General features: G+C 40.6%; 1 protein-coding gene across 4 annotated transcripts in view; it reads left to right on the top strand.

Annotated features, from left to right (window-relative positions):
* Nucleotides 1–1,447: 1,447 nt before the first annotated feature.
* Nucleotides 1,448–20,031, top strand: part of AIG1 (androgen induced 1) — a 193,688-nt gene continuing 175,104 nt past the window's right edge. Inside the window, exon 1 of one of the 4 annotated variants that reach the window (XR_007355795.2) lies at nucleotides 1,448–1,777. Coding sequence is in view for 1 of the 4 variants with exons in the window: in XM_048844358.2 (XP_048700315.1) it covers nucleotides 1,637–1,777 (141 nt within the window). In the remaining 3 variants the exon portion in view is untranslated. The remainder of the gene's footprint in view (nucleotides 1,778–20,031) is intronic. The other 3 variants (XR_007355796.2, XR_007355794.2, XM_048844358.2) reach the window with 3 other exon arrangements.

Genomic DNA, 20,031 nt, shown 5'->3' on the forward strand with positions numbered 1-20,031 from the left:
CCTCAGCCACTTAAAAACCCACCAATGAACCCCCTTGGCAGACATCATCTTTGCATCAAGGGATAGCAGAAGAGTAAAGACTTCAGTGGCACAATCAGACACTTAGAACACATTTATATTTTTAGAAGGTTTAATCTTTTGTCCATCTGTTCAACTCCAATTCTCTGCAACAGGACAATGAACAAAAAATTATTTATTTCACTCAAGCCCCCCACTACAGAAGTACCCTGTGACTCACAGACTGTTTGGAGTGGACACCTGTTTTAAATGGACCACAGGAAATGCCTGTGTTGTCTTTTCATAAATTGACCCCATATTTGGTTGGCTAAAATTTAGTCATCTGACCTGTTAAAAAAATATCTGCTGCCCACAGTCTGATGCAATTGATATCCCACAACACTTACTGGAAGGCAAACTGGGAATGTATGTAATTTATATCCTTCTCGGTGAAGGAGATCCTAGTATTTAATAAAACAGTGACTTAAGTTTAAAAACAAAACTGGTGTCACTGGTTCTCTACACTACTGAATCACATATATACATCTATTGTGCTCTAATCTCCCAGACTAAAACAAAATAAGCAATCTTTAAAACATTCAGGCAATACTGCCTGCATGGAATTACAGTTGTTCTAAAAGCAGATATGCAAAACACCATTTTATTATGGTTGGATATTTTAAAATTTGATCTGTAAACAAGAAAAATAAATCTACATTTTTAAGAGGTTCATAATTACCATTTCGTAAGACCAAAAGCAATACATACAACCATGCATTTAAAAATATGTTTGTTTATTTTACATGGACACAGGGGTACATCATCTCATATTCACAAACACTCATCCACTCTTCTTTATGTGTGGATGTGAGAGCAAGATGGTGTTAGCATGTTTGTGTGTGAACATAAAATATGAATGCATTTATTCATTTGTGTGCTTGTGTATCATTGAGCATGTGTGCACAAGTGTGTGTGTCTGTGTGTACACACAAGCTTGGGCATGCACGTGTGTGTGAGGATGTGTGCATGCATGCTAGCAAGTTTCTGTATTACATGTAAGCATGTGCACGTGTGCTCAGGTGTATGCATGGGTGTACGCCGGCGTTTGTGAACAGGTGCTCAGACTCTGTAGTCAGCCTGGGTCATGTAAGTGCAGGGGCAGCGTGGGTGAAAATGCAAGGCTCTACAGGATAATGACCCTGCCCATATTTATTTCTGCATGTCACCTCATGCTCGCTTTTTGTAGCGCTGGCAAGAAGAATATACAAGTCACACTCACACAGCCCCAGAGGCGGAGGGGTCACCTGCTCCAGGGGTGTCTCCGCTGAAGCAGCAGCAGCAAGCTCAGGGCAGGTTTAGTAGATTGCCATGGTAACCCCTCCTCCAGCATCTCCTCCTTTCCCCGCCCACCTTTGCTCCAGGAAGCACCCTCTTGCCTGAGGAGCTCCGGCTGAGCCCACTCTCCCCGCGGCCGGGCGCGTCCCCAGCGCACAGAACAAGGGGGAGACCCAGGCGGGCGCTCGCGCTTCCTCCCCGGGCCGACCGTCGCGCGCCGCCCGCGCGCCGCCGCGGCAGCCCCGCGCGAGAAGCGCGACCCCGCTGCCTTGCAGTTCGCAGGCCCCGCTTGCAAAGTGGCGACATGGCGCTCGTGCCCTGCCAGGTGCTGCGAGTCGCCATCCTCCTCTCCTACTTCTCCATCCTGTGCGCGTACAACGCCATTGACATGCCAGCGCATCAGACCTATGGAGGGAGCTGGAAATTTCTGACATTCATAGACCTGGTAAGTTGCCCTCACCTTCGCCCTCCAGCCTGCGGGAGCGTCCCAGCCTAAGCTGCTCCCTCCTGTGTGTGCACTTGGTAAGTGGCTGGAGGTGCCTCCGGGAGCTCTGGCAGGAGAGTCACTGGCCAGCCTGCAATGTTCTGGCCCAGGCGTTTCAGCTCCCTTGTGCATGGGGCTCCCTAGTCCCACTTCCCCCACGAGAGCATCATAATTAGGCGACTTTGTGGGTGGGAAAAAAAGAACTTGCCCTTTTGTGACTCATTGGTTAGTCTCTAAGGTGCCACAAGTCCTCCTTTTCTTTTTGCAAATACAGACTAACACAGCTGTTACTCTGAAACCTGTCATTAAATGGGTAACATTGAAAAGAGCTGGTCACCAATAAAGCAGCAGCAATACTGGATAAATTTTAAAAAAAAACTCCTCTGGCCTGTTTATTGTTTATAGTTGAACAGGCCACAGCAGCCATGTTTGTGTCAACAGAACTGTTAAACATGGTTTTCCTGAAGCAAAATATAGGAGAATATAATGCGGACCACAAAACATACTGTCAAAATAGGAAACATGGCTTGCCACACCTGGCCACCAGAATAATCTTGAGCCTAACACGGGTGAGGTAAAAGTGCCACAAACCACACATTTGGCAACCAGATTCAGCCAGTTTTTTCCTCCAATCCCACCAGTGCACCTGTCGGTTTAGACAAGAACTGTTTCTCACTGCAGTTCAGCGCAAAGATCCAGACCTTACTATCATGCCATAAGACCATTGGGAAAACCCATATCCAGCACTTCAACCATGCTGAATCCAAAAATTGTATCCCTGAACTCCATGATCATACAGCCTAAACAGACAGATGTTAATGCACCTAGTCCACCAGGGGGGAAAAAACAGATCCTGATGTATCCAGGTGCAATACAATGACAAACCTCATATGCAGCACCTGGACCCAGTGGTTTCTCTGCTGAATCCTCAAATTAGATGACAGAATTAGACAAGGCATTATACCATTGCCAGGCCACCATAAAAGTCTAGACCCTGATGCAAGAGCACAGCAGAAACCTGTACTAGCACAATGCCATTAATTTTTGGGCTCAAACTCAAATTCTCCCAACTAAATAGAGCACAAGTGTAACTACTTCTACTACACTAGCTGCTGATAATGCTTGCTGTCTTTTAGATGGTAGAATTTTTTAATTTAGAGCCTAAAACCTATGTGATTTGCTGGGATCCAGGTGCCAGATGCAAGATTTTGTGATACTGTTACCCTAAGGTTAATCAGGATGTAGATTTTCCTGGTGGGGTAGGAGCAACTATTCCATTTTTCTATTTAAAGAAGAGAATTTTTGTGTTTAAGGCCAAGTGCCAGTTACAGGTGTTTGCAGTGCATGCTATGGCTAAATATATTCTCAGTTTTGACAGTAGGCAGGTGTGGGCTTGACCCAAACAACTGTCTATATCTAATAAGATCTATTTTTACATATGTTAATTTTTCATTGTACTTTACAAATGCAGAACTTTTGTTTTGGGCTTTTCCTATTGAAGAGTTAGCAAGCTTATATTGTTTAAAATTTTAATATTTTAAAATTCAGCTAGAGCTTATTTAATTTTAAATTTTATTCTTTCCCACTCTCTGAACTTTCAAGCTGTGTAGTAGGGTATTGTTGAAAAAAATAGTTTACACTTATAAGATCAGAAATTCTCAGTAGAATTAAAACCAGGATATTTTAATTATAGGTCTCCCACACACACTTCCTTTAAACTTTGAGTTGTTGGCAATGCTATCTCTTAAACCATTTGCAATTAACATAATACAGTATTAAACAAAGTGAGAAGAGAGAAACTCTTTGACTTCAAGTACAATGGAGATTATTTTGCCCTATCTGGCATTGATATAAGAGTTTCTCCAATATTCAGGTTTCCTGATCATTCATTCTCTGGACATTTTGATCACAGCGTTTAAAAAGGAATCCGTTATTAATGACACTATCTAATGATCTCAATGTGGCAAGTCTGGCTGCGATGCTGGTTCTGTCTATAATTCCTCTATAGCAGAATTGTCCTTACTTATTATTATTTATTTGTAATACTGTAGTGCATAGAAGGTCTAATCATGGACCAGTACCTTATTGTGCTAGGGTGAGTACAAACACAGAAGAAGGATCCTCTCTAAAGAGCTTACAATCTAAGTCTCTGGGTAACACTGACTCTAGAGTGCTAAGTTGTAGAAAGCCATTTCTTGGATGTAGGATGAGCTGCAAATATGTTCTGTTCTTCCAGAATTTATTTACCTTGGGCTTGGCTTTGTAAAACCTAGAAGTTTGGCATGTATGTTATCTAACCTATATCACTATCCAATTTTGCTCTCAAGACACCAGGATACAACTCAAGAAGTGTCTTAACAGCATTCCTTTTGTCAAAGTGAAATTTATATGCATATTTTGCTCTTCTATTATGCTATTTGACTTGTTTTAGATTTTTCCCTTTGGGATGCTGGGCTGCACTCAGTGACATGGATTAATAATCCAACTCCCACTGAAGTCAAACAGAAGTCTTTCCATTTATATTAATAGCAGTTGGATCAGACCGTAACTGACTAAAGCTAAAAGCAGACTGTCTTGGTTTTGGATCTGCTTAACCCCTTACCTGGCTTTCTTGGCCTTACCATTATTATCTAATCCTTGGCCTAATAAAAACAACAACAACAAGTAATACCTACCTCTTATAGTTTTTCATCAGTGAATATCAAAGCACTTCGTAGTCTTTAATGTATTCATCCTCACAACGCCTCTGAGAGGTAGAGTATTATTATCCCCGTTTTACAGATGGAAAATAGAGGCATAGAGAGGCAAGTGCCTAACCTGTAGTCACACAGGAAGTCTATGACAGAATAAGGAATTAAATCCACATCTTCCAAGTCTTAGGCTAGTGCCCTAACCACAGGACCATCCTTAGGTGGGTGAAGGCTATTTTTAATGTAGCAAAAGTATTACTTGTCAGTAAATAATAATTATTCCCCCCAAAATTATGGCCCACTGTAACAATTTCACATGGACTTTCCCACCATGCAGTCTGATGTGGACTTTCTCACCATCACATTCGTCTATGCATGACATGATCAAAGAGCATCAGGTAAATGTGTGGTTTTTAAATATCTAGTAAAGTAGTCAACTATAACCATGTGCTTCTGTCCCTTAGCTCATAAGGGTCACCCTTTATGGCCCACTTTCCAAATCTGACAGCAGAGAAATATTAATGGTTTCTTAAATAGGGTATGTGTCCCTGACTGCTGGTTTGGTCAAGAAACCGAATCACTTGGATTTGTCTCCTAATTCCTAGCCACCAGACAGACATCTTTAGTTGTTGACGACGTTCAGTAATATCCAAGGGGCCTAATGGTGTCTCATATAAGGATACATTTCTGCATTTCTGCTGGGTTAACTGCCCTGTCTTCAGGAAATAAGATGCTATCAGAGCCAGTGAGGCTACTGTTCTCCAGAAGGAAAGTTTGGATGTTTTCAGGCACACTTGCATTATATTGTATGATGGCTTTAAGGCTTGCAGAGCTCTTTTGTAAGTTTCAGTTTCCTCAACTACTTGCAATGTCCCTGCATCAGTCACATTCAGAAAATGTCTAGACAAAATATCGGCAACAGAATCTTGGCAGGCATGTATTCTCACCGCAGATTGTACATCAACGAGCTTAGACTGAGTCTTTGACATCTCACTGGCACACAGTGCAAGCACTTGCTGTTTACGAGGGGTATGAGAGGTTTGTAGTCAGTCAGAAGTGAGGTTAGGAATCTAATCTGAACAAGAAATTTGGACATTTTTTGCATGCTGAGACTGTCATGAGGCATTCCTTCTCAATCGGCACAAGAGTCTCAACATCAGTCAGTCACCTGGAGAAATTAGGCAACTGACTATAGCTGGCCATAATGCCCTGGCAATAATGCTTCCTCTAACCTAGTTATTAGTATCTGCGCTTAATATGGTTTTGCATCAAATGTTACTATTCGATAGCTGAAAAGAATTTGAAGCAAAAACTAAATAGCCAAAACATTCCTATTCTCTGCTCATTAATTTGTACTTTATCCTTGCAGTAGATTTCCAGCTCTTTCCCTGCTTATAAAAATCTGTGCTTTTGGGGAAATTCATGGACTATGAAGCCCCAGAGTAGTGGTCAGTTCCCATCAAAATTAACATTTATTTGTTTTGTGTCATTTAGTTAGAGGGTGGATATCTACTGCATGATCTTTCAGACTGTTCATCATAATATATCCATTTATATAGTCTGTATTTGTCTGTTTTGCCTAGCAACAAGTATACTGGTAGAATTTGGATGTCCATTCTCATATATTTCCTTAGATGTGAATTCTTAGTCTTTCCTGTCCTTGAATTTTTAATTCCTAGCAATGGAACGTTTACCTAGTTCATGGAGCAATATTGAAGGTACATTTTGACAATATACCAGTTATGCTTACCACTGCTGCTGCGAATAACCGCCTCTGCTTTAATTTCTCTTCTTGGCATGTAAAGGTAGATGCTGTTCAAAGTAAATGTGCCTCCTTATTCCTGGTGAAAACTTCTTTATAGCTACAACAACATTTTCCCTCCTTTTCAACCCCACAAACTTAATTAGGCCTCACTAAGTTACCTACAGTGGAATGGTGAAGAAGGTGGTTCAGATGGGATACATTTAAGAGCAAACATAATAAGATGTGTAAAATTTCTTGACTTGGTATCTGCCCTCCTCCACCCAGTTTAGACTTTCAGAGTTAAATATAATTTGAAAAGCTCTGTTAGATTGGAAATGGTGTTTGAATGCGTAGTAGGAAGTGGAGATTGGCCATTTGTTATGTATAGTAGTCATTTTGATACTTCTATCTTAATAAAGATAACTGTGATTTATTAACAACATGGTCTTGAATAATGTTGAACGTGTTAACAAGTATATTCATAACTCATGATTCAGGGTAGCTGGAGTTAGGAAAGAACTGATTCTCTCCCACACCCCCATTCCAATGTGTAACATTGCATACATTGGCTCTGTAGTTTTGCTTTGTTTTGTCGTTCCATTCAAGAGTAAGATTTTCGGTGTCATATCTGTACCTTCTTTTACCTGCAAAACACTTAAAACACTGTGGGGCACTACAAGAAACAACGACAATGATCTGTATAGTAAAGCATCATGTATTAGCTGCTGTTGGACTAATTAGCCAGATCAGGTGTCTGATCCTGCATGGCTATGGCAAATTTAATGTTCCTGTTACCTTACCAAACCTGGAAAAGCTCTATTCTCCTGCATCTGGCACATTTACCATTGTCTGCTTCATCAAATGTACGGGACAATCTAGATTTCTGTTGAAACAATGTTGCAGTTAAAGTGATTTGAAACTATCTTAAAGGAGTTTTGTTCTTCCCCGTTGTTGGCATGATTTGGATCTGTATTCTCAGGCACATCCTTGCCAGAGGCAATAAACACATCTTTATTTGCTTAAAGAAAATGTTTTTGAATTTAATTTGGTCTAATTTAAATAAGTCACCAGAATAGAATTTAAAAGATTTAAATTATTTTTTTAAAAAGGGGTGCTATAGACTGGAATTTTAAGTGGCTTCTATTCTGTTCCTAACTGCCATTGACTTAATATCTGAATCTGAGCAAGTTTCATAACTCACTCGATGAGTGAACTCCACTGCAATGTGGCGGACCCAGGCAAACGACTATTCATCATTTAATTGGGGCTTAAGTGTGTAGCGCCTTGCTTAGATCCTCTTCTCTGTGGTGAATTTCACCTTTTGTGCTTCCCTTTCTTTAATTGCCTATACACCAATGCTAGCAGCCTATGTAACAAAGAAGGCCACAAAGTCACACTAGTGAACAGAATGACTGGCTCCTTAAGCACCTATCTATAATATGTAGGGAAAAAACTTGCATGATCATGCGGGACTTAAATCTGAGTGAAATATGCTGGAGATCTCATTACACCAGTACTGAAACATCCTTGGAATTTCTAAATATTGTGGATGAAAGTTTCCTAACTCTAAAAAGTGTTGCATCCAGCATGAGGGATTTCTGTTGACAGTTGAAGAGGAATTGATCCAAGAACTATAACATAGTGATAGCTTAGGCATAAGTGATCATGACTTGATCACATTTGTAATGTGCAAAAAGAATAAAGTCCAAACTACTAACCATTTAAAAGGGCCAATTTCACAAAGCTGAAAATAATTAGGAGCCAAACCAGTTGGGAAAGAGAATTTAAAGCAAAAAATGTGAAAGAATTGGGAATTCTTTAAGAACATTTTACTAGATGCCCAAATGCCACTACCACAAGAGAGGAAGAAGGCAGCACTAGTTAAAAACCATCTTGACTTAACGGGTCAGTGAAGGCAGCTATTTAAAAAAAACAAAACAATATAAAAATGAAAGAAAGGGGAAGTTGATGATAATATATATATGGGAAGCAAGGAATTGTACAAAGGGGCATAGGGCGAAATCTGTGGCCAGGAGAGTTGAGGACAAGAAGTTCAGTAGCAGAGCGGGGGTGGGGTGGGATGTGGGAGCTATCCAATTTAATAGCGACTGAATGCAGTGCATATGCTTACCTGTCTTTTGGACAGTTGGTATATGTATGCACACAGTGCAAGCAGCTCATGGCCTCAGAGACACAGTATGGGCTCTTGAGGCCAGAGTGGCTGCACTGGAGAGGCTAAGGGAGATGTAGGGGCAATGGTGAGCTGGAGCCGGTTCGCTAGAACCAGTTGTTAAATTTAGAAGATTTATTTATAAATAAATTTATAAATTTATTATTAGGGTATGTGTCACCTCAGGAAGGGATGCAGAGTTATAATTTCTAGACACCTTAAATGACTGCTTCTTGGAGTATCTTGTCCTGGAACCCACAAGGGGAAAGGCAGTTCTTGATTTTGTCTTATGTTGAGCACAGGATCTGGTCCAAGAGGTGAATATAGTTGAACCGCTTGGTAATAGCAACCATAATGTAATTAAATGTAGGTTCCTAGTAGAGGGGAAAATACCAAAGAAACCCGTTACAGTAGAATTTAACTTAAAAAGGGGAACTACACAAAAATGAGGAAGCTAGTTAAACAGAACTTAAAAAAAGAACAGTCACAAGGATGAAAAGCCTGCAAACTGCAGGAAAACTATTTAAAAACACCAAAAGAGAGGCTCAGACTAAATGTGTACTCCCCCCACTGCCCCAAAATAAAACAAACAGCGAAAGAACCAAAAAATGCCACCAGGGCTAACCAGAGTAAAAGAGGTGGTTAGAGGCAAAAATACATCCTTTTAAAAATTGGAAGTCAGATCCTACTGAGGAAAATAGAAAGGAGCATAAAATTTGGCAAGTTAAGTGTAAAAGTATAATTAGGTGGCCAAGAAAGAATTTGAAGAGCAAAATACATACAATGTAATGGGGGCTAATTTAGGTACAACTAGTCAGGAGAAAGATCTTGGAGTCATTGTGGATAGTTCTCTGAAGACGTCCATGCAGTGTGCAGCGGCAGTCAAAAAAGCAAACGGGATGTTCGGAATCATTAAAAAAGGGATAGCGAATAAAACGGAAAATATCTTATTGCCCTTATATAAATCCATGGTACTCCCACATCTTGAATACTGCATACAGATGTGGTCCCCTCATCTCAAAAAAGATATACTGGCATTAGAAAAGGTTCAGAAAAGGGCAACTAAAATGATGCACGTAGTCCATTAATGGCTATTTGCCAGAATGGGTAAGGAATGGTGTCCCTTGCCTCTGTTTGTCAGAGGGTGGAGATGGATGGCAGGAGAGAGATCACTTGATCATTACCTGTTAGGTTCACTCCCTCTGGGGCATCTGGCATTGGCCACTGTTGGTAGACAGGATACTGGGCTGGATGGACCTTTGCTCTGACCCAGTATAGCCGTTCTTATGTTCTAACTAGCTGAAGAAACAAAAACTAACAGCATATTTTTTAAGTACATCAGAAGCAGGAAGCCTGCCAAACAGTCAGTTGGGCCACTGGATGATTGAGGTGCTAAGGAAGCACTCAAAGGAGACAAGGCCATTGTGAAAAAGCTAAATGAATTCTTTGTATCAGTCTTCACTACAGAGGCTGTGGGGGAGATCCCCACACCTGACCCATTCTTTTTAGGAGACAAATCTGCGGAACTGTCCCTGACTGTCAATAGAGGAGGTTTGGGAACAAATTGATAAATTAAACAATAATAATTCACCAGGACCAGATGTTGTTCACCCAGGTGTTCTGGAGGTACTCAAATGTGAAACTGCAGAACTATTAAGTATGGTACATAGCCTATCTCTTAAATCAGCCTCTGTAACAGATGACTGGAGGGTAGCTGCTGTAACATAGATTTTTTTTAAAAAAGGCTCCAGAGGTAATGCTGGCAATAACAGACAGATAAGCCTAACTTCAGTGTTAGATAGATTTGTTGAAATTATAGTGAAGAACAAAATTATCAGACAGATAGATAAACACAGTATGTTGGGGGAAGTGACAACATGGTTTTTACCATCAAGAAGGATCTTGGAGTAATCATGGATATCACAGAGTTCTGTAAAATCATGAATGGTATTGAGAAAGTGAATAGGGAGATGTTGTTTACCCCTTCACATAACACAAGAACTAGGGTTTACCCAGTGAAATTAATAGGCAACAGGTTTAAAACAAATAAAAGGATGTGCTTCTTCACACAATGCACAGTCAGCCTGTGGAACTCCTTGCCAGGGTATATTGTGAAGGCCAAAAGTGTAACTGGATTAAAAAAAAATTAGCTAAGTTCATGGAAGATAGGTCCATCAATGGCTATTAGCCAAAATGGTCAGGGATACGACTTCATGCTGTGGGTGTCCCTAAACCTCCAACTGCCAGAAGCTGGGAGTGAATAACAGGGGGTAGATCACTTGAAATTGCCCTGTTCTGTTCATTCCCCTGAAGAATCTGGCACTGGCCACTGTCAGAAGACAGGATACTGGGCTAGATGGACCATTGGTCTGACCTAATATGGCCATTCTTATGTTGTTAAGAAGGAGGTGTTTTGGGTTTGCTTGTTTTTTTAAGAATATTAGGAACAAAAATAATCCTAGCAATCCATTAGTAGGTGGGAATGGTAGAACTGTCCATAATAAGGCAGAAGTGTTCAAAAAATATTTCTGTTCTGCATATGGGAAAAAAAAACAGATGATGTAGTCGTATCAGATGATGAAATACTTTTCATTCCAATAGTAATTCAGGGAGATGTTAAATAGCAGCTACTAAAGTTAAACATTTTAAAATCAGCACATCTGGATAACTTGCACCCAAGAGTTTTAAAAGAACTAGCTGAGGATCTAGCTGGACCATTAATGTTGTTAATAACTCTTTGAACACTGGGGAAGTTCCAGAAGCCTGGAAGAAAACTAATGTTGTGCCAATATATAAAAAGGATAAATGGGATGACCTGGGTAATTATAGGCCTGTCAGCCTGACTTTAATCATGGGCAAAATAATGGAATGGCTGATGTGGCACTTGATTAATAAAGAATTAAAGAAGGGTAATATAATTAATACGAATCAACATGGGTTTTTGGAGAACAAATCTTGTCAAACAAACTTGGTATTTTTGATGAGATTAAAGTTTGGTTGATTAAGTATATTACATCAACCATTTTTACCATTGTCTTCTGTATGGCATTTAACTTAGCACCACATGACATTTTGGTTAAAACAGACTGCAGCGGTTCTCAAATTTTAATGGGATCGGCAGGGCTGGCTTAGACTTGCTGGGGCCAAAGCTTGAGCCACACCTCCGGGGGCTGAAGCTGAAGGCCGAGGGCTTCAGCCCTGGGCATTGGGGCTCAGCTTACAGGCCCCCTACCTAGGACTGAAGCCCTTGGGCTTGACTTTGGCCCCCCTACCTGGGGGTGGGGCTCGGGCAGGCTCAGGCTTGGCTCTCCCTCCTGGGGTCATGTAGTAATTTTTGTTGTCAGAAGGGGGTCACGGTGCAATGAAGTTTGAGAACCCCTGGACTAGAACAATATAAAAAACATGGCACACATTAAGTGGGTTCAGACTGGCTGACAGGTCTCAAAACATAATTTTAAATGGGGAAGCACTAAGCAAGTGTGTTTCTGGGTGGGGAGGGATTGGTTCTTGGCCCTGTGGTATTCAACATTTTTTATCAGTGACCTTGAAGAAGAAAAAAATCATCACTGATGAAATTTGCAGATGACACAAAGTCTGGGGGAATCATAAATAATAAAGATGACCGATCACTGATTTGTGTGATCTGGATTGCTTGATAAGATGGGCAGAAGCAAAAAATATGCATGTTAATACTGCCAAATGTAGAGCTACCCATCTAGGAATAAGAATGGGGGCCATACTTATAGGACGGGGCCTCTATCCTAACAAGCAGTGTCTGAAAAAAACTTAGGGGTTCTGGTAGATAATCAGTTGAATATGAACACCCAGCACATAGTTGTGGGCATAAAACGCTAAAGTGACCCTTCGATGTATAACAGGATTTTTGAATAGGGAGGTTATATTATCTATATTTGGCACTGGTGCAACTGCCATTGGAATACTGTATCCAGTTCTTGTGGCCACAGCTGTCTCTGGGTCTCTCACACACACACACTAACTCTGGGTCACACACTCACTGTGTCTGGGTCACGTGCTCACACACACTCACTCTGTCTCTTTCATACTCACCTCCCAACACATACTTATATTGTTGTTGTTGTTTCTTGGTACTTCCTGCAAGGCACATATATTCTCTGTAATTTTATTCTTTCAAAGTGTGTTATTTTAGTGGTTTGACTGGTCCATGCATTTAATAATTTTTATTTCTCTTACACTTAAATCTAATTCTTTGACTAGTGAGTTCTAAAATGCCTAACCTGTCCTGGGTGGAGTAATTATCCCTATGATAACTTTTAAAAAAATATATTATAACTAGGTTTTTTGTTTCTGCTGCTGACACACATACCTCAGTGCACATAAAATTTATTCTGCATATGGATGGAAAAAATTAGAGGGAACACTGGTCACAGTTGATATTGACAAGTTGGAGAGTATTCAGAGAAGAGCCATGAATATGAATAAAGGATTAGAAAACATGCCTTATATTGATAAAAATATTGAGCTCCTTGAATCTATTTTAACAAAGAGAAGGTCTTCATCGTCATTTGCACATACTTGTAAGGGGAACAAAAAATTGATAATGCGATCTTCAGTCTAGCACACAAAGGTATAACAATCTCCAAGGGCTGGATGTTGAAGCTAGATAGATAAGATGCACTTTTTTAATGGTGAAAGTCATTTATCATTGGAACATTTACCAAGGGTTGTGGTGGATTCTCCATTACTGTTAATTTTTAAATCAAGATTGGATGCATTTTAAAAAGATATACTCTAATTCCAACAGAAATTAATTCAGGGAAGTTCTATAGCCTGTTTTATACAGGTCATCAGACTAGATTATCACAGGGGCTTAGGGTGACCAGATGTCCCTATTTGATAGGGATAGTCCTGATATTTGGGGCATTTTCTTCTGTAGGTGCCTATTACCCCCCCCCCAAACCCCTGTCCCGATTTTTCGCACTTGCTGTCTGGTCACCCTACAGGGGCTTCTGGTTTTATAATCTATAAAATTGGCATACTGATATTTACCCACCTTTGTCAAGTGACTTGTTGGGAGAGACAGGGCAGTTTGAGATTAAAGGCATTACATAAAAGTGTGAACTATTATTTGCTCTTCCTAAGGATGAGTCACCAGCATGTTTACACAGCATTGTAAAGGTCCATTGCACACCCTCTTGCAAGCTCAATATAATGCTGCAGTTGAGCCCCACCTCAGTTTCCCCTGATTAGGGCAGCAATAGATTCACTTGAAGAGCATGGGCAAGAAAAGCTAACATACATTAACAAAATAACATGTCCCCTTTTAATAAGGCTTCAGGACAGGAGCAATTATAATAAACAGTTCATAAGGTCCTTACCTCAGGGACCTGGTTGAGAACTCCTAAGCTTAACATCTCTAATACCAAGTCTCTGCATCTGATTAAGCTGTTCTCCTACAGCCTGAGCAAAATCCCCACCTACTATAGTTTACCTTCCCCACACCCTTGCGTGGGTTCCTCTTTTATATAACCCACCTCTAGGGTGTGGCAGGGCCACTTTGATTGCACCCAGGCTCTTCCTGCTGTAGCCTCCACCCTTTTCCATAATGGGGTAATACAGTCCTTCACAATCATCCTGTTCCTCCTGTAGCTGTTGAGAACACAATCAGGAGCAATGATTTAGTTGTCAGTTCACAGAGCAGGAAGCTACAGAATTGCTCTTTACGGGATAACGAAGTGAGATTTCTTAATGGTGTTTAATACATTTGAGAGAAAGAGAAATACATATGTATGGGAGCCTTTTAAAACTGTATGTTTTACAGTTTTCTTTAATCTCTCAGGTTGTAAACATGTCAGAGAAACCGTTCTGAATAGCACCCTAGACACTGTAATAAAAATGTAATAATTTCACTCTTGTGTTTCTTATTGTGTGTGTCATGTTTCTCTGTTACTTTTGTAAAGCTATTGTAAACCGAATACTATTTTAGGGCTACATTTAAAATTTTTATATTAATATGACTTTATTTTACAACTAGAAGTTAATATATAAAACATGTAATTTTCATAATAATTCACAAATTATGTCCGTCATGAAATTTCTAATGTGTAGTATTTTCTTTTTTTGCAGGGGTGAGATTTGAGGTTTTCTATATTATTTATAGGCATGGTAGTGGCTTTAATTAGTAGCACTAGAATTCTTTCACTAATTTACCTTACATAAGTTATAGGTATGATTATATAATAGTGCTACGTTATTAAATTTGGTGAGAAATCTGGAATGTTGCTAGAACAGTGTCAAGCAATGGAAACTCCATCAATGGTTTCTTGAGAAATTTCCAGTCCTCTCTGGGTTTTTTAAATGTTTCTTTTAGTGATATGGGTAGCTAAATCATTGCTATTTATATGCATGTGAAAAATTAACTTTGTTGTGCACTATATAAAATATGTCTTGTTTGAATCCAGGAATTTTGGATGCATCTAATGTATCATATGTGCATTAGGTTGTCCTTTTTGGAACTTACTCCCAACATAAAATGTTTAAATGATATATAGTTGCCATTTTAAATATATTTCTTTTATGTTCGTGAGGATACATAAGTATAATCCAGTGACAGATTTGCTGACTTGGTTTAACTCTGTTGAAGAAAGCTTGTACAATAAGATAGTTAGCTGATATAGAAAGTTGTTGGACTTTATTTTCATTAAAAATGAAACAAGGCTCTGAGCCATTGACTTCATTGTGGCTGTCTGTCCATGGGGTGGTTTGTATGCATGCAAAGAATTGCAGGATCAGAGACAAAATACGTGCAATCACTTATTTTATTTCTTAACCTGAAAAAGGAAATGCAACTTGATCATTAGACACCAAACATACAAATCCAGTCAAGATATTAAAAGTAAGAGTCAGATATAAAAAATAAGAGGTAGGTTAAATCTTCACTAACGTATTATTGTATGTATAATGGATATACAAAGACACAAATATACCCAAAAAACCCAATGAAATTATATCAAAATTATATAAATAGTTAAGAAAAAACTTCAGGAAACCAGAATAGCAAAACATTGAAATTCCACCAAAGTATACATATGTAGGGATTTCTTTTGCTTGCTTTTTTGTTTGGGAGGGAGGAAGGAAAAGTACAGTAAAATAAAGTAAAGAGTTCAGTAAAAATAAACCATATTGCAACAGATTAAATACTAACGTGTATAATATAACAAGATAAACTATGTACTGTACATGCAGAGAAACTGTTTTAAATCCACAAGATACTATTATGCCAAGTATTTGACTGAATGAGATAGATTTAATAAAATATCCCAAATTCCTTCCATTGCACAAAGTCTTCCTTCTTTTTCTTGCTGCAACTTTTCATATTTAATCACCACAGATATTATATTCCAACATGCAGACATTGACATTTGGATATGTTTTCAGTTCAGCTGCATTAATTTAGGTCCTGATCTTACAAGGTGTTCTGCAGGGGCGCAGGTGTTCACCCTCCTGGAGTTTCTGGTAGGATTGTGGCTGTAATCCAGTACAACTCCAACCACTAAATGCTACCTAAACCAGCATCATTGGTAGCTTTATATCTTTTCAGCAGAATTCTAGAGTGTCTAATGTATAGAAGTGTAGGTGAATTCACATGATATTGGATGAATTTTTGTACCTGAAACTAGAATGCTTTAATTACTGAGCTGTACATACAATAAGGTCCCTTTATCTGAATTACTGCTCTAATAAAGATGAGTCTGGGGACTGCTCTTCTCGTTTTAACTATAGTTCAACATAGGCGCCAGCTCCATGGGTGCTCCGGGGCATGCTCAGCACCCACAGGAAGTCCCATGGATCAACTCCTCCCCCTCCACACCAGCCCTCCCTCCTGCCTGCGGTCCCCACCAATCAGCGCCTTCCCCTCCCTCCAGTGCCTCCCGCCTGCCTAGGATCAGCTATTCAGCAGCATTCAGGAGGCGTGGAGGGGACAGGAAGTGGTAGGGCAGAGCAGAAGCAGGAAGAGGTGGGGTGGAGGTTTGGGGGAAAGGTGGAGTGGGGGTCGAGCATCCCCCCCACGAATGGAGAAGTCAGCGCTTCTGAGTCCAGATATACCTGTGGCTTATAAGAAAGGAAAGCTGACCTGAACATGTTGGCCTGTTTTGAGTACTTAAGTGGAGCGTACGCTTTTGTTTGGGTTTCTGCCCAGGGGTGAATTTCATTCCTAGTGACTGCTTTGCCAGATCTTTCCCCACTCAGTTGCTTTTATTTTAATGGATATATCTTTTTTAGCCAGTTCTTAAGAAGTTCAGTAAGTTCAAAGTCATCATTAGTTTTTAAAGCATTGCAAAGGGATTTCATTTTGTGCTCTTTTTTTTCTTTCCTATTATGAGATAAACAAAGGGTTTTCAACTCAAAATGGTGAAATTCACCACACCTGCGTAAAGCATAACTAACTTCAATGGGTGGATTTGCTTCCTTATGTCTCCATAAAAATTCAGATGGAAACTGATCATTTTGAGAACTATTAACAAAATATCTGGCATTTGGATAGGAAGAAATTGAATCCAGGTAAAATTTCCAAGCTTGCTTCTATATGATTTAACATCAAATTGTAAATGTGGTAATTTCTTCCCGACCCTATTCATTGGATTAAGTAAGTAGGTGATCTCCAGTAGCTTTTTGCCCGCCAGTTTGGGGAGCTGTATGGTACCCTCCCTTCCACATAGTTTTCATTGTGTGGTATTCTTCTGCATCATGGAGGAGGCCTGCAACATTTAGAGGATTTATTGGAAACAAGTTAGGCTCATCTGAAATGTTTGAAAACACACACAGCCTGATTCTCATTTACACTAAGGCCACTTGATGCCAGTCTAGCTTTGTAAACAGGCCCATACAGTTTTACCTTGTAGTGTTTAAGATGAGACTTCCAGGGCCTACAGTCCCTGCGCACCCAAACTTGCCATTGACTCACCTCACTGATGACTTGCGTACACAATACATTTCCAAACCCATAATTCACAAAGGGTGTAGCTCCATCAGCACTAGCACTAGTGAAATCTATAATGCAGACAAGTTATAGGCGTTTTTACCGTCAAGTTGTCTAACAGGGTTAGTTGTCACAGACCTTACAATGCCTGCGCCTTGTCTACAATATATTTTAAAAATGGTAGTAGCACAAGTGGAACTTCATCTTTTGGTGGGTAGAGGTCTGAAATGTCTTAGTGAAGACAAGGCATAGGAGTTTGCCTCAGCAAGGAATTCAGGATTGTGCTCTAAATCACCACACAAAACGAGGCACGTTTAGACTCCGTCTGCATAGGCAAACAAGGTGTGTTTTCCCAAATAAGTTAGCTCAAGTGAGTTAGATTAAGTCAATTGAAAATGACCTGAACACCTGTCTAATGCCTTTTAGATCATTTGAGCTGGTTACATGGTAGCCTAGGAGGGAGCCTAATTTGAATTTTAATGGGATTTCAGTGTCTGGATCTCTTAGATGGCTTTGAAAATCTCCGCCTATATCTTTGCATGGCTAACATTTTTCTTTTTCTAATCTGGCTGTTTATGTGCTAGCTGGTGAATTTTGTTTTCTTTTGTAATTGTGTCTTTACATGTATATAATTAGGGACCTAGAAGCCTTTTGGCATTGGCACCATATAAATAACAAATTGTTATTTATTATTACTGCTCTTCTTAATAGAGTCCACACAGGGATTAGTGGGAGTTCTACATGCAGAGCAGAGGTGGCATGTGCCCCTAAAATGTTCTTGATCAGATATAACTTTAAAACAGGGATTCTCTACTTTCTGATACTGTTGTACATTTCTGTTGGGTGGATGAATGCAAATGCTTAATAACTTGATGGCTGAATGAAAGAGTTGAAGACAACACAGAGAGCAAAATGCTCCTCTCTGGTCCAGCCCAGAATCTCTGTGAAGACCTGGGACAAAGGAATAGAACCCTACCCTGTAGAGGAGATGTGGCTTTTAATTCCCCAACTCATGCAAATGTAAATGGAATGTGAGAGTCCCACCAAAAAAGGACCGGGTTCTGTAGAGCAGTGGTTCTCAAAGCTGGTCCGCCGCTTGTTCAGGGAAAGCCCCTGGTAGGCCGGGCCGGTTGGTTTACCTGCCACATCCGCAGGTTCGGCCAATCGTGGCTCCCACTGGCCACGGTTCGCTGCTCCAGGCAAATGGGGGCTCCAAGAAGCGGCATGGGCTGAGGGATGTGCTGGCCGCCCTTCCCGCAGACCCCATTGGCCTGGAGCGGCAAACCGCGGCCAGTGGGAGCCAAGATCGGCTGAACCTGCGGACGCGGCAGGTAAACAAACCAGCCTGGCCCGCCAGGGGCTTTCCCTGAACAAGCAGAGGACCAGCTTTGAGAACCACTGCTGTAGAGGAAGCAGGAAAAAGGAGAGGAAATGGCAAATGCTGAATTGGAGGAGACTCATTGAGAAAGGAAGGAATGGGGGTTAGGTTTACTGCCTAATTGGGCACTGATAGAGGGACACTACGAGGTATCAGTGTGAAAAGAGGGGAAAGATTAACACTTGGGATGGGGGTCAGTCAGAGGCTGTAATAGGCTGATGTTTAGATCCAGTACTGATGTCGATCAACTGTGTGGGGTGTGTGTGTGGAGAAACGAAGAGTGGAGATGTGGGGTGGCCAGTATGTCGCTAAGCAGAAGCAGCCTGTTAGCCAGCTATGGCTCCCAGTGCTGGTGCTAGCCCATCGGGGGCCCTAAGTAGGAATTTCCCCCCTCTCCAATACTAAAACAGGTAAATTCTTGTAATGAGAAGTGAATAGAGGGCCCCCTTGAGCTGCTCAGGGCCCTAAACAATTGCTCAGGGCCTGTCTACATTGGCACTTCATCGGCAAAACTTTTGTCGTTCAGGGGTGTTAAAAAACACACACACACACACACACACCCGAACAACAAAAGTTTTACCCATGAAAAGTGCTGGTGTGAGCAGCAATTTGTCAGCAGGAGCGCTTTCCTGCCGACAAAGCCACTGCTGCTTATGGGGGGATGGAAGTTTTTTGTCAGTTCTCCTGCCGACAAACAGCAGCTATACTGCGTGTCTTTTAGCGGCACAGCCGTGTCGCTAAAAGCTGTGTAGTGTACCCATAGCCTTAGTCTGCTTATATGCCTAGCACTGGCTCTGGGGGCTCCCTTCCACTTACCAGGCACACACTACCCTCCTCTTCATGTAACTTGAGCTGCTTAGCACCCTTCTACGCAATGGAGGGTGCCTACAGAATTTTGCCCTTAGTTAGAAACCATAAGCACCAGCAGATGTAAAGGTCCCCATTTGCTGTTCATTTGAGTTTACAAACAAATTAAAATTCCATGCTGTGAAAATGTGCTTGACCTTAATTTTCTTGTTATAAGTGTGTTCCAAGCACTGAAAATTTGCATGCACAGTAGACACAACTAGTTACATTCATATATATATTTTTCAGGAAATGAACCCTAGGAATGCGTGAATCACAAAGGAAACCGTTACCTTGTTGAACTACCAGATAGAAATATACTTTTAAACTTGGCATTCAAGAGTTTGAAAGAGAACTGGAATTTTTGGTGGTGCGGCATACAATATATGCATCTTTTGACAGATCATTTGACAGATCGTTACTTAGGC

Source organism: Caretta caretta, chromosome 3 (genome assembly GCF_965140235.1).
Source record: "Caretta caretta isolate rCarCar2 chromosome 3, rCarCar1.hap1, whole genome shotgun sequence".
Classification (NCBI taxonomy): Eukaryota; Metazoa; Chordata; order Testudines; family Cheloniidae; genus Caretta; species Caretta caretta.